Here is a 14,973-nt window from a genome sequence, read left to right on the forward strand (position 1 = left end):
TGAGGTTTGAAAATATAAAGAGAATAAAATTTTTCTAAGTATTTATGAGATATTATACAGCAAGATCTTATCAAATTGAATATATCAGTGAATTTTGACAGGCAAAATTGCTAAGGGATATTTATTTAACAGAATAGTGAGAATCAGATTTTGCCTATATAGAGAAGATTCAGATAAGATATCTTGATATTAAAGGAAATTCACCAAAACAAATTAAGGCTAGAAGAATTTGCCTTGGTGAATGAACAAAACATCAGATTGAATATAGATGGGATATTCCAACTGGTATAATAGTATATTATGAAAGTACATCGTAATAATTTGGAAAAGCAAGAGAATTTTATGTTGAGGTATTAAAAGTTGGAAGTCTTCCATAAGCTAAGAAGGAGGCAAGTGAAAGAGAAGTGAAGCAGGTACAAGAACAGATTTTGATGGAAGATTTATTACAAGTGTTGGAAATAGAGGGTTTAGATTCAAAAACAAAGGCTGACTAGAGTTTGAAAGAAGGAACAAGAGATGAAGGTACAATAAACTGGCAACTACTACAATGGAAAAGAAGGAGCACTAAAGAAGATCTTGTTGGTGTTCCAAAAGTCCATAAATTAAACTATTATCTTGAATAATGGTTTGAATTCACAGAAGAGAAGGATATTTCATTATTTGAATAATTTAAAATGATATTACCAAAGAAACATATTAGATCTAAAATGTTGAGATAAAGATGCTATATTAATATGGTGACTTGTAAAATTAAAGTATTTTGATTAAAGAAGGATCATGCAGAATATTTAAAAAGATAAGTTTATTGAAGTTCTTTCTTAGGAATAATGGACTAATAAGAGACTAAATTGATTTGAATTTAATAAAGTCGCAAGACTTTGATTGCAGTATTGAAGAAAGAAGAATTATACAATCAAGAATGGACAAAACAAAACAACAAATGGACACTCAGTATCAAATAAGAGATGACAAAATGCTTTGAAAGACTATATACTAGAAAATATAGAATGGAATGATTGATTTATTTAAAATAAGTATCAGATAAAAAAAAAATAACAGCATATGAGTAAATCTGGGAAATATTAAATATTTAAAGGAGAGGGAATGAGAGTGACTTTAAAAGATTATAATTAGGAATTATTTGGAATGATGTTGTTGAGATGCATTTTGTTTTCTATGAGGAAAATTTATAGAGATGGAGTGATGAATGTTTCATTATTGAAGAAATATAATTAATGTAGGGTCTATATACCATTTAGAACTTAGGAGAAAGAGAAAGGTAGGAAAGAGTAAGAGGAAGAAGAGGATAGAAGAAAATGTATAAATATGTAGATAAGAGATGAAAGGTTGAGATGAAGATAAGAGATTTGACAAGGACTAATTGTATATAAACTGTACATTGGATGAATTATTTTGGATAAAAATAAAACTTTATTTAAAAAAGAATAAGAACTGAAGAAGATTTTAATTCAAGAATTAGATAGAAATATAAACAGTTAAATAAATAAATAAAATCAAAAGAGGCTAAAAATATTACAGAGTCAATTTAATATGTTAATGGCAGACCAGTGGCAATATACAGAAGAAAACAATACCTTTTGTAATGCAAATAAACCTGGGAGATGGTTATAATTAAGGAAAAAAATGTCATACAAAAATATATAAAGGTAAGATATAAACAGGATAAAATTAAAGGCATTCAGAATTTACACTGTATGCAAAAGACAAAATATTAAATAGGTTTATGATTATTTGAAAGATTATAAGGTATTCTAACATTAGAACAGAGGGAGGAGCTGAATGGCCGATAGCTACTGGAGAAGTGGAGTTAAACAATTAAAATAAAACCCTGGTACAGATGGTCTAACTTATTATAAAAACACAGGATGAAATATTAGGCCCACTTAAAGAATTATTTAATCAGATACAATTAGAGGGAATACATCATGGAAAACATTTTTATTTCACTGATACAAAAGAGAGCAAGATTGCTCTAAACCCGGTAACTACGATTTCACTTTTAAATAATGATTATAAGATTTTGTAAAATAATATAGATTAATGTTAGTTTTACAACAAAGAATTCATACTGATCAATCTGGTTTATAAAGGGAGGCAGATGAGGAATAATGTTAGACAGATTATTAATATATTGGAATATTTGGAAAGAAGACACTTCAACTTATTTTTGGATGCAGAGAGTTTTGATCGATTGCATTGGGATTTTTATTTAAATTAATAGAAAAATGCAATTTGAGATTATAAAATAATGCGATTTATGGAGAGCAAACATCAGATTATAATAAATGGTAGTTTGACAGTTATTAAGATTCAAAGGAACAGACAGGGATGTCCTTATCACCATTATTGTTTGTTTTGACTCTGGAACCATTATTAGATAAAATACGAATTAACGAAAATAGAGGAATTAAGATTAGACAATATGAGTATAAAGTTAGAGCTTTGCAGATGATGTAGTTACTTAACAATCCTATAAATTCAAGTAGATTTTGTTGGAAGTAATTGATAAATATGGAAAGGTATCAGGATTTAAAATAAATCAGAATAAAACAAAAGTGATAATATGTCTATACAACAGAAACAAAACTAGAGGAAATGACAGGATTTGAGGTAAAAAAGGTTAAATATTAGGGTTTATATTAGCTCATCGAACAAGAAACTTTATAAGAATAATTATGACTTGCTATGGCAAAAGTTCAGAATGATATGAGTGTTTGGAAGAAATTGCAGTTATCCTATTGGGAAGGATTATATTAAAATGAATGTGTTACCTAGATTTTGTTTCTGTTCCAGATGATACCAATAAAAAAAAGGATAAAAATTTGGGTGATTGGGATTAACAAATTTATATGGCAGGTAAAAACAGGTTAAAATGAAAATAATACAGGACTCATGAGGTTTAAGAATGCCTAACTTTAAACTATATTAAGCAGAACCCTTTCAGTAATAAGTGACTGGTTTAATTAACAGAGGAAAGAATTTTGAATATAGAAGGTTATGACTTGTTATATGGATGGCATGTATTTTATTTTAAAAAAAGTGGATAGGGCTTTTAAGAATCATGTGTTGAAGTGCTTTTATTCTGGAAAAATATTCATAAATTAGATTACAGATTCCTATATGGAGCCCTAGACATGCAATAGAGAAAATATAGAACAGAAACAGGAAATGATTACTTATAAAGAACTTTTATTGAAGGAGGTAGATTGCAATTAAAATCATTACAGGTATTAAATGAAGAAGGGAGGAATTATACTTTTCAAGGGCAAATAAGTGCTAGATGGAAAGAAGATCAAAAATTGGTATAATGCGGGAGGAAAATTTAAAAGCAAATTAGAAATCAGACCCAGGAGCATATAAGAGATTGTATAATGTGTTGCTTGAAATAGATTCAAAAGGATTTAAAGTATGATAAAATGGGCACAGAATATTCAGGAACCATAAGAAGGGAGAAAATTTTAGAAATAAGTTTACAAGCACAGAATTTAAGGAAAATTTTTAAGATGTTTTATAGATGGCATTAGATCCCAAAAAATTATGTATGTATCCTAATATCCAGAAATGTTGGAGGTGTGATTGATGACGCTACATATTTTCATATTTGGTGACTTGCAAGAAAATTAAGGTCTTGGATAAGAATTTGGTGGATTATTCAAATGTACTGAAGAAGAAGATAAAGTTGCCACAATTTTTCCTTTTAATTATAACGGATTGTACAATTGAGACTAAATTGATTCTGAAATAACAGCAGCAAGACTGTTGATTGGACAATAAAGAAGAGATACCTACAATAGAAGAATGGATAAAAAGTTACATTTTGAGATGGCTAAAATCAGCTTTTTAAAAACAAAAAGGAAAGATATAATTGAATGGAAAAACAGGATTGATATCTTAGATATCAGATTAAGAAATATCATTTTTGAATAATTAGTTTATTTCTTGTAATATTGAGATGAAAAAGATTTTATTCAAAGGAAAATTTTATTCATTTTTCTATGTATACTTTTGATTCCCATTTATTAATTTAAAATGTTTTGTTTTTTAAAAATCCAATAAAAAAAAAAAAATTGCAGGAACTTTATCTTCTTTTCAAAACATTTTGTAAAATCCACCAAATTTTTATCCAAAAGGCCTTATATGTCCTTACAAGTCCACCAAATATGAAAATATGTATCATCACAATTACATCTCCAACATTTTGCTTGCATATCTGTACATATAATTATAATTTAGGATCTAGATGCCATCTATAAAACATTTTATAAAATTTTCCTCAGATTCTGTGCCTCGTGAATTTAACATTTCTAACCCAAATTTTTCCCAAGTTTCCAATAATATTGGCTCCTGAAAATTTTGTGCCCACTTTATCATACAGTCCTTTACCAAGTCCCTTTCAGAATCTATTTCAAGTAACACATTATACAATCTCTTTATATGCTCCTGAGACTGATTTCTAATTTGCTTTACCAAATTTCCTCGTTCTGCTCTATACCAATTTTCTGATCTTCCTTCCATCTAGCATGAGTTGCTCATATTGAAACCAAGTATAATTTTTCCTTCTTCTTTAATACTTGCAGAGATTTTAATTGCAAATTACCTCTTTCAGTATACAAAAGATCTTTATATGTAATCATTTCCTGATTCTGTTCTATTTATATTCTCTATTGTATGTCTAGGACTTGCCCATATAGGAACCTTATAATTTAGTTTATAAGAGTATTTTTCCAAACACGCAGAAGAGCATTCAACACATGATTTTAAAGGCCTTATCCACTTTTTGTCATAAATTAAATATGCATGCCATCCATATAGCAAATCATAACCTTCTATATTCAAAATTCTTTCCTCTTAAATTAAACCAATCACTTATTGCAGAGAGAGCAGCTGCTTCATAATATAATTTAAAATTAGGCATTTTTAAACCTCCCTTTCCGAGAATCTTGAATTATTTTCATTTTAACCCTAGCTTTTTACCTTCCCATATAAATTTGTTAATTCCTTCTGCCATTCCTCAAGATTCTTATCTTTCTTAATTATTGGTATCATCTGAAAGAGGAATAAAATCTAGGTAAAACATTCATTTTAATAGCAGCATTCTCCCAGCAAAGATAATTGCAATTTTTTCCAAACAATCAACTCCTTCTGAACTTTTGCCATAAAACCTCATAGTTATTCTTATACAATTTCACATTTGATTATGTATAAACCCCTAAGTATTTAACCTTCTTTACAATTTCAAATCCTATTTCCTCTAATTTTTCTTTCTGTTGTCTGGCCATATTTTTTATTATCACTTTTGTCTTTTCTGATTTACCTTAAACCCTGAAACCTTCCCATATTGATCAATTATTTCCAACAAAGATTTACTAGAATTTATAGGGTTTGTTAAAGTAATCACCAAATCATCTGCAAAAGCTCAGCTTATATTCATGTTGTCTAACTCTAATTCCTCTATCTCCTTTACTTCGTATTTTATCCAATAATGGTTCTAGAGTTAAATAAACAATAATGGTGATAAAGGACATCCCTGTCTTGTTCGCAATCTTAAAAGGTTCTGTTAAGCTACCATTGATTATAATCTGTGCTGTTTGCTCTCCATAAATTGCCCTAATTATTCTTAAAACCATCTCCAAATTGCATCTTTTCTATTAATTTAAATAAAAATCCCAATGCAATCGATCAAAAGCTTTCTCTGCATCGAAAAATAAATGCTGCTGGAATAAAATTTTTCTAAATACTCCAGTAAATTAACAATCTGCCTAACATTATTCCTCATCTGTCTCCCTTTATAAATCCAGATTGATCATTATGAATTCTTCAAAAATCAACATTAATCTATTAGCTATTATTTTAACAAAATCTTATAATCATTATTTAAAAGTGAGATTGGCCTATAATTCCCAGGTTTAGAACAATCCTGTTCCTCTTTGGTATCAATGAAATAAAAGAGGTTCTCCATGAGGGGAATTCTCCTATTTGTATCTGATTAAATAATTCCTTAAGTGGACCTAACATCTCATCCTGTAAATTCCTATAATAACTAACTGTAAGCCCATCCGTACCAGGAGTTTTTTAATTGTTTAATTACCAAAATAATTTCTGAAGTTATAGATTCAGTTCATCCGTTGTTCTAAAGTTAAATTTTTAACCTTATATTCCTTCAAATAATTATCAATATCCCTATTCAATATATTATCTTTAAGATATAAATTTGTATAATATTCTAAAAAGCTTTTTAATTTTATCCTGTTGATCTCTCTTTGCCTTTATATTCTATTTTTTCTATAGTACGTTGTTTTTGTCTTTTCCTTAAAGTGTATGCTAACCACCTACCAGGTCTATTTGCATTACAAAAAGTATTATGTTTGGCATATTGTATATGTGTTGCCACCTGATCAGCCATTATCATATTAAATTGATTCTGTAATAACTTTATTGTATCTTTAAGTTTTTGATCATGTGGATTATGTATTAATAATTGTTGTTTCTTATAAATTTCCTCTTCTAAATACCTACGCTGTCTTTGTTGCTTATTTCTATATATTAATTAATATATATATTAATACACCTCTCATAAAGGCCTTACTGGAGTCCCAAACCATTTCTATCGATGTTTCATTATTCAAATTATAATCAAAAAATTCTTTCATCTGCTTTTTACATTGATTTACATTATCCTGATATCTAAACAAATTTTCATTTAATCTCCAAGTTCTTCTACCCTCTTTTCCATATTGCAATTCCATCCAAACAGGACTATGATCAGACAAACATCTTGGAAATATCTTAGTTTTCTTAACCCTAAAAAGCAAATCATTAGAAATTAAAATAAAATCAATACGTGAGAAGGATTGATGCCTATCAGAGAAAAAAGTATAGTCTCTTTCCTCCAAATTCAGTCTCCATACATCTCTCAACTCAAAATCTTCTATCATCAAAAAGGATTTAGGCAGCTTTGCATGTGCAGGTATCTTCTTAAAAAGTTCTCTTGTCCTTTCGTATCTATTACTCCATTCCAATCTCCCAATATAATACACGATTTATAATCCCATAGAATCAACTTCATACAACATTCTATAAAATTTTCTTGTTGCTGATTGATATATACCAAACAAGAGAGTCCTTTTGTTTCTATTGTAAGTTCAATAGCAATATATCTTCCGTGAATATCTGCCTCTATTAACTTGGCTGGTATATCTTTTCTCAAATAAACCACTATGCCATGTTTTTCTCCAAAGCTGAAGCAACAAAATGTTTACCTAACTTTGAGTTTATTAAGTACTTTTGATCTGATAGTTTAATATGCGTTTCTTGTAAGCAAATTACATCACTTCTAAATTGTTTCAAATAATGAAATATTTTTCTTCTCTTCTGAGCTGAATTCAAACCATTGACATTCCAGGTCAAGATTTTATTTGCCATTACTGGCCTGCTGAAGCTCTTGAGCGATCAGCTGAAGATCGTCCTCCCGTATCTTCGGCCGTGCTCCTCCCACCGCTTCTATAGCAGAATCCTGAACTTTACTTTGAGTTTGTTGCTCCTTTTCTTTACGCTTAAGGGCTCCCCTCATCAGTCTTTGTTCTTGTTGTTGTTCCTCAGATGGTAACATCACTGGAATCACCTCAGCTTCCACACCCATTTGAGTCTCTTGAATTCTTTTTTCTATTATTTCTACTTCAAGTTTCAGCACTGTAGAAAGAAAATCTTTGGCCTTAAGCACTGTATCAATACGGTAGCTCCTTCCTTGATAATACACTGTCAAACCAACTGGAACCTCCCATCTAAATTGAATCTGGTATTTCTTAAGTTCTTGTGTAAAAAATGTAAAGTCCTTTCTATCCCTTAACATCTTGGGAGGAATCTCTTTCAAAACCTTCAGCTCCTTTTTCTCCTATTTTCAAGTTTTTCTGAAATGCAACTTGCAAAATTTGATTTCTCACTGTTCTTTTCAAAAAATAAACCACAATGTCTCTAGGAAGTTTCTTCTGCCTAGCAATCCAGGAATTAACTCTATAAATTTTGTCAATTTGATAAGCAACCTCTTGTGGATCAAGTTCAATAAATTCAGCCAGAGCTTCTGATAAAAATTTTTTTAAATCTTCCCCTTTCTCCTCATTCAAGCCCCTAATTCTCAGAGCTCCTTCCATCTTCTAAAGCTGGTTCAGAACCCCTTCTACCCCCAGTCTTAGGTGGTTTAGTAGCCATTTCAGTTTTTAAAATTCACAAAATATAAGTCTAGAAACTTCTCTTTTCCCCTTTAAGTATAGGAGAGCTCACTTCACTTCATTAAAATCCACACATAACATTCCTTAGCTTCTTAGTTTCAGGCTTTCCATTTGTTTAAGTGGCCCCAGCAAAGCAACCACAAGATCAGGATATGGTGCAAAGGGAAACCATTTTCTGCTCCACACTGAACAAAATTGGTATTAACTTTTTCCCAGTTAAGGATTTTCCTTTCATAAATCTGGGTTAAGAAGAATGAAGAAAATGGGCCAGATCTGCCTCATAATATAACGCATCATCAGAAGGATTTAATATTTAATATTTCCCACCTATCTCTGGCTTATCCGTTTTTGAAACCCTGACACGACAAGCACACAAATAAAATGTGACATGAAATGAGTGACGGGAAGGCTCTGAGGTGGAGAGGGGTATAAAATTCAGCAGCGCAGTTTTGGACATCCTTCATTACAGCCCAACCCAGTGCTTGGGGGTAGCTGGAACCCACCCAGGACCCAGAGCCTCAGCATCAGGGTTGAGCCATGGGGTGGGAGAAGGGGGATCAAGGGTCAGCTGTCTTCCCAGGAGCATCCCACCCCAATTCCCCCCATGGTGTGCCCCTCACCTGCCCTTCTCCAAGGTACTGGAGATGGTTTGCCTGCAGCCTTGGGGGGGGGGAAGAAGGCAGGGGTGGAAGGAGCTTCCGGCACTCCGGACAGGGCACTCTGGACCCCAGGAGGTGGGGGTGGGGGTACAGTTTCCCTCTCATACTCATCCTCTTTCCACAGCCGAGCAAAAGGTCTACTATTCCAAGCTGCGGGGCCTCATTGAGGAGATGTTTGAAGCCTACCAGAAGCCGGTTTTCCTGATCGGCCACAGCCTTGGCAACCTCCACATCCTCTACTTCCTGATCCAGCAGCCGCAGGCCTGGAAGGACCGTTTTGTTCAGGGCTTCGTTTCCCTAGGGGCCCCCTGGGGGGGAATAGTGAAACCCATGCGGATCATGGCTTCAGGTGAGTAGCTGCCCAGGCGCTGCAGCCGTGTCTCCCTGGGGCCTGCACGGAGCTGGGCTGCACCAGCTGCTCTTCCTGGTCTCCAGCTTTTCCCACTCCGCCCACTAAAGATCCTGGGTGTATCTTGCCCACAGCCCCCACCCGCCCCTTCTGAGGAAAAAACCGTAGAGGCATCCGTCTGTTTCTGTCTTTGCACCCAGTTTATCTTTAAGAAGAGGGAGGAATCCCTGGAAATTAGGTCTTGTTCAGTTTATTTACCAGCTGTCCTCTCTGGCTGAATAACATTGCAATGCAATTTTTTATTACAAATTAGCAAACCTGAAAGTGGGAGTAGAATAATGCCATTCCACTGGTCTCCTTTGCAGGTGACTATCAGGGCATTCCTATTATGACCAACATTAAATTGCGTGAAGAAAAGCGAATATCCACAAACACTCCCTGGGTGTTCCCCACCCACACAGCCTGGCCAGAGACGCACGTCTTCGTTTCTACCCCTTTCCACAACTACACCTACAGGGACTACCAGCAGTTCTTCCATGATATCAACTTTGAAGACGGCTGGTTCATGTGGAATGACAGCAAGGAGCTGCTGGCAGGGCTGCCAGCCCCAGGCGTGGAGGTCTTCTGCCTCTTTGGCACTGGACACCCCACTCCAGAGACCTACATTTACAATGACCGCTTTCCCTACGAGGACCCAGTGGATATTATCTATGGGGACGGGGATGAGATGATTAGCTGGCGCAGCATAGAGATGTGCAAAGAGTGGCGCAACCAGCAGCATGAGAAGGTCCATGTCCTGGAGCTGCCAGGAGCTGAGCATCTCAACATGGTCTTTGACAACCGTACTCTACAATACATCAGTGAAATCCTGTCCGGGAACCTGGAGAATGTGACTGCTACACAAGACCTGGGCGGAAGAGCCCTCTGAATCCCCGTGGAAGGGAAGCCCTCCCCACTGAGAAACTGGCTGCTGTTTCTTCTGCTAGTGTGGGGAGGAACATGAACGCTCCCATGGCCACCGCACTGAAGCCTTCCCTACGTTGGAGAGACTCAAGGGTTGGCTGCCCCCCGCTCCGTGTTTGGTTTTAATATGATAGTTCCCATTTCCCCACCATAGTTTGAAGAGACAAGTAGCCCAGAGCACACGCACTTAACAGGTTTCTGCAGAGTAGCAGCAACTTTTCAGAAATCATCATGGTATGTGGCAAAGATCTTGGAAGGCGGCCTAGAGACCCTGCCCAGGGAATGGTCAGATAAGAGATGGCATAGCCTGCAGCTGTATGGTGGGTGGAGCAAGAGACCCTCCCTAGTTTCTCACGCTGTAAAGGAGACAATGGGAGAGTTGTAACTGCAGACTTGCAAGCTTCTGTTAATATAATTTTACAATAAAGTAGAATTAGTACATCTGGTCTTGTTTCTTGTCTGGTCTATTTAGTAAGGCTGATATTAATCTTGCAAGTCTCTGATTCTCTTCCAAAGAGAAGAATTTTAGGAATGGCCTCCGGTCCTCAAGGAACTCTGCTATCTGCTGAGCATCTGGCAGTAGCGTTGTTGTTGTTAACATGACCAACAAGTTGATGCACAATGACCAATTTGCAGAAAGCCATGGCACAACACAACAGTCAGAGCAGTAAATGTCGTACCTGCGGCTACACAAATCGCTCCTGCATTCCTAAGGGAGCTTGCTGGAAAAGTTCGGGGGGGGGGGGGGGGCTTGGATCATTCACTAAGTGTAAAACGGAAAGCCAATGGGTTTTTGCCATTGATGGCATCAAAATGACTATTTGCTGAAAGAAAAAGCAGCAAAGTGGGCAACACCGGCCATTGAGGGAAACGATTCAGTGCTGAGCAACTATCAGGACTTCATGTGTGAATTTAAAGGGACACTTTGGGGATCCCATATCTACTCATGAATTAGCCATCCTCAAGGAAGATTGGAATATTAACATTGAGAAAGAATTCGCTCACTCTTCCAACTCCCCAACACTGGCATCAACAATTGTCTTCTAGAAAACAGCCCCTCTGGAGGGAAAGGGGGGAACGTTACTACAGAGACCTGAACAGAGGGATAACAAACCATGATCCATTCTCACTTATCTTAAGATTCACTAGACTGGCTAGAAAAGATATCTGTCTTCACAAAACTAAACTTGAAAAGTGTCTACCCCTAATAAGAATGAAAGGACACAAGCACTGGATAGACTTCAATACAAAATTGGGGAAGTCTGAGACCAATGATGCTTAAATGTGGAGGTGCCACAGGGACAGCAAATAACCTGGCTCCTTTCACACCAGACACAGGATGTGGGGGGAGACCCACAGATTCCTGATAAAGGAGCAGTTGCCACCTCTACAGGCACAGCTGAGTTACAGGATCCTTTTTGTGAGCTCAGGGAGTTATCACCAGAAAAGGGGAATGACACAACTATAATTAATTCTCATTTTCCCTGGGAGTTCAGGAGGGGTGATGTAATGGGATGTGAGAAAGACCTGGGGAAACGGGGTGAAAGAGCTCTGCCAGGGGACAGGGCAGCTGGATAGTGAGCGGGGGAAAGACTCTCCAAGGGGCCCCTCCCTAAGTTCTCAGACTGCAAAGGTGACCGTGGGAGAATTCTACCTTCAGACTTACATGAGTTTTGTCAATATTTATTCTATTGTAATATTCTATTCTATATTTTATACATATATTTTATATTCTGTTTTGTTCTAGTCTATTATTATATATATATTTACCATAAAGTGGAACTTGCTTATCTGATCATGTTTCTTCTCTGGCCAGCCTAGTGAGGCTGATAGAAATACATTTTTTTCCTCTTGCCCTCAGTTATATGCAGCCATCCTTGGGGAGGTCCTGCCTCGGCAGGGGGTTGGACTAGAAGACCTCCAAGGTCTCTTCCAACTCTGTTATTATGTTACGTTAGGTCTCTTCTGCCCAGGAACCTGGCCATGAACCATATTGCCAGGTCCTCTGAATCAGGATTGGGCAACTTCCTGAGCCTGAGGGGAAGGAAAGGGGAGTGAGTTGACATATCCCTCACATCTCCCTCCCTCCAGAGACTCTCCCTCTTCAGACTGAAGAGGCCAACAGGAGACCCTCTTTCCTCCATAAGGTAGGAGGGTCTCCTCTGCTCCCAAGCAGCAGCACTGCTTAAGATAAGTGCTTAGTGCTCTGATAAGCCTCAGAGTCACGTGAATCTTTCTGATAAGAAGGACCCTTCAAAGTTGGAAGTGCTGCAAAGGGAATGAGGGGAGATACAAAAACCCCTCAGGGATGAACACCCTTCAAATCAGAGCTGAAGAAGCTTCTTAGATGAGAAGCAAAACATCTTCAAGGAAAAATCAGAAAGTCCAGATGCCTCTTGAGAAAGCATATTTGGGATCCCAACTGGTAGTTTTTGTGTGAAAGTTTTGCCTGTAAGTATTTGCCAGCGTTTTGGTCTTAGCCAATAAGCAAAATGAAGCTGCTAATCAATGCCCAAAGCATGGGCCACTTGCTGGGTGATGGTGGAGACAAAAGTGGGGCCCATTATCAATACCTTGATAGGGAATGGGAAAACATGGAATGATTTCCTTCAAAAGAGCCTTGACCACTTCACACTCCTTGTTGGTGCGGCAAGGGAAAGCATCCACAAAAACCAGCAAGTATCAAAAGCCCCGTTTCCTGAGCAGGGGCGAAATGCTACCAGTTCGGACTGGTTTAGGTGAACTGGTAGCAGAGATTGGGGTTGGTTCGCCAAACCAGTAGCAAAGGCTGGCTGGCCATGCCCCTGAACTGGTCTGCAGCCCGCAGTCCTACCATGCTTGCCTGACTTCCACGCTGCCTTCCCGGAGTCCTGGTGGCCAACTTGCGAAGGCAGGCAAGCAGAAGGCCATGTGGAAGGCAGGCAAGCATGGCAGGGCTGCGGGGAAGGAGCTAGCATCTTATTCCCTCCCAGCCCTATGCTTGCCTGTCTTCCATGCTGCCTTCGGTGGTCCCCACCTGCTTGCCTTCAAGGTCAGTGTCCACCTAACCCTAATCCCCATGCCTTTGGGGGACACTGTGTGTGTGTGTGTGTGTGTGTGTGAGAGAGAGAGAGAGAGAGAGAGAGGGAGAGAGTGACTTGACTGATGTCATGTTGGCCATGCCCACCAAGCCACGCCCACAGAACCGGTAGGAAAATTTTTTAGATTTCACCCCTGGTTATGAGCTCAGGGGAGACAAACACCCACACCCATACCCCAAGTACACACTACAAATTGAAAAAATGATTGCCTTACCTTGTCTTTAGCCCTCCAGAGCAGAAAGAGACAGAAGAAAGATATACAATGTAAGTCCACTACTCCAAGTCACTTTTTAAAACCCGATGAAAATCGAGAAGGAGGCATCTCAGGAAATCCCAAGCATTGGTAGGTTCCCCTTCCGAGGTTCACAGGACCATACCTGTCCTATCTGGAGTTCCAGAAATGTTATGCAGGTGTTCAGCGTGACTTGGTAAAAATAAAGATGTAATCTGGATTTGTTTTGATAAACCAAATGCGTTTATTCATTGAATAAAGATGGATCCTCCCTAAAGGCGGAAGAATCAACACAGTGTAAGGTAGATATTTATAAATCTTTGCTTTCATTTAGTTACATAGAGGAAGCTGACACACAACAGATAAGGTAGAGAGCAGGGGTGTCAAACTCAAGGTCAGCCAGATCTGGCCAGCAGGGTGCTTAGATATGGCCCATGGGGCCTCCCTGGAAATAGAGAAAACCGGCCCGTCTCTGGCAGCAAAAATGGAGCTCAGGGTGGCTAGCACTCCCGAGCTCCATACTAACAAATTGCAGGCCATTACAGTTGAAATGGAGCTTGGGAGCCTGTTTTTGTTGGCAGAGTGCTTGAGCCACCACAGGTGCCCCTGACATGAGTATGTTGAGCTGGCCACGCTCACCCTGCCCCCACCCCTCCGCCCCCACCAAGGTCAAACACAATCTTGATGCAGCTCTCAGTGAAATTGAGCAGATATAGAAATGATAAAAATACTCAAGCAGGCCATTTGTTAAGCTACTGAAGTTCGCAGATGACACAACAGTGATTGGTCTCATTCGAGACAATGACGAATCCGCATATAGACAAGAGGTCGAACGACTAGCCTTGTGGTGCAACCAAAACAATCTGGAACTGAACACACACAAAACCGTAGAAATGGTGGTAGACTTTAGGAAAAACCCTTCCATACTTCCACCTCTCACAATACTTGACAACACAGTATCAACAGTAGAAACCTTCAAATTTCTGGGTTCTATCATATCGCATGATCTCAAATGGACAGCTAACATCAAAAACATCATTAAAAAAGGACAACAAAGAATGTTCTGCCAACTCAGTAGCTCAAACTGCCCAAGGAGCTGCTGATCCAATTCAGAGAATTATTGAGTGTGTCATTTGCACCTCTATAACTGTCTGGTTCGGTTCTGCAACCCAACAAGAAAAACACAGACTTCAGAGGATAATTAGAACTGCAGAAAAAATAATTGCTACCAACTTGCCTTCCATTGAGGACCTGTATACTGCACGAATCAAGAAGAGGGCCGTGAAAATATTTGCAGATCCCTCGCATCCTGGACATAAACTGTTTCAACTCCTACCCTCAAAACGACGCTATAGAGCACTGCACACCAGAACAACTAGACACAAGAACAGTTTTTTCCTAAGGCCATCACTCTGCTAAACAAATAATTCCTCAACACTGTCAG

At 37.7% G+C, this 14,973-nt stretch overlaps 1 protein-coding gene across 2 annotated transcripts in view; it reads left to right on the top strand.

Moving 5' to 3' along the window:
* LCAT (lecithin-cholesterol acyltransferase) overlaps nt 1-10,663 on the top strand; it is a 34,242-nt gene extending 23,579 nt beyond the window's left edge. For both annotated transcript variants that reach the window (XM_058155265.1, XM_058155264.1), the window contains exons 5-6: nt 9,030-9,254; nt 9,620-10,663. In XM_058155265.1, the coding sequence (XP_058011248.1) occupies nt 9,030-9,254; nt 9,620-10,182 (788 nt within the window). In that variant the 3' untranslated portion in view covers nt 10,183-10,663. The remainder of the gene's footprint in view (nt 1-9,029; nt 9,255-9,619) is intronic.
* Nucleotides 10,664-14,973: the final 4,310 nt, after the last annotated feature.

This window comes from Ahaetulla prasina, chromosome 12 (assembly GCF_028640845.1).
Source record: "Ahaetulla prasina isolate Xishuangbanna chromosome 12, ASM2864084v1, whole genome shotgun sequence".
Taxonomy (NCBI): Eukaryota; Metazoa; Chordata; class Lepidosauria; order Squamata; family Colubridae; genus Ahaetulla; species Ahaetulla prasina.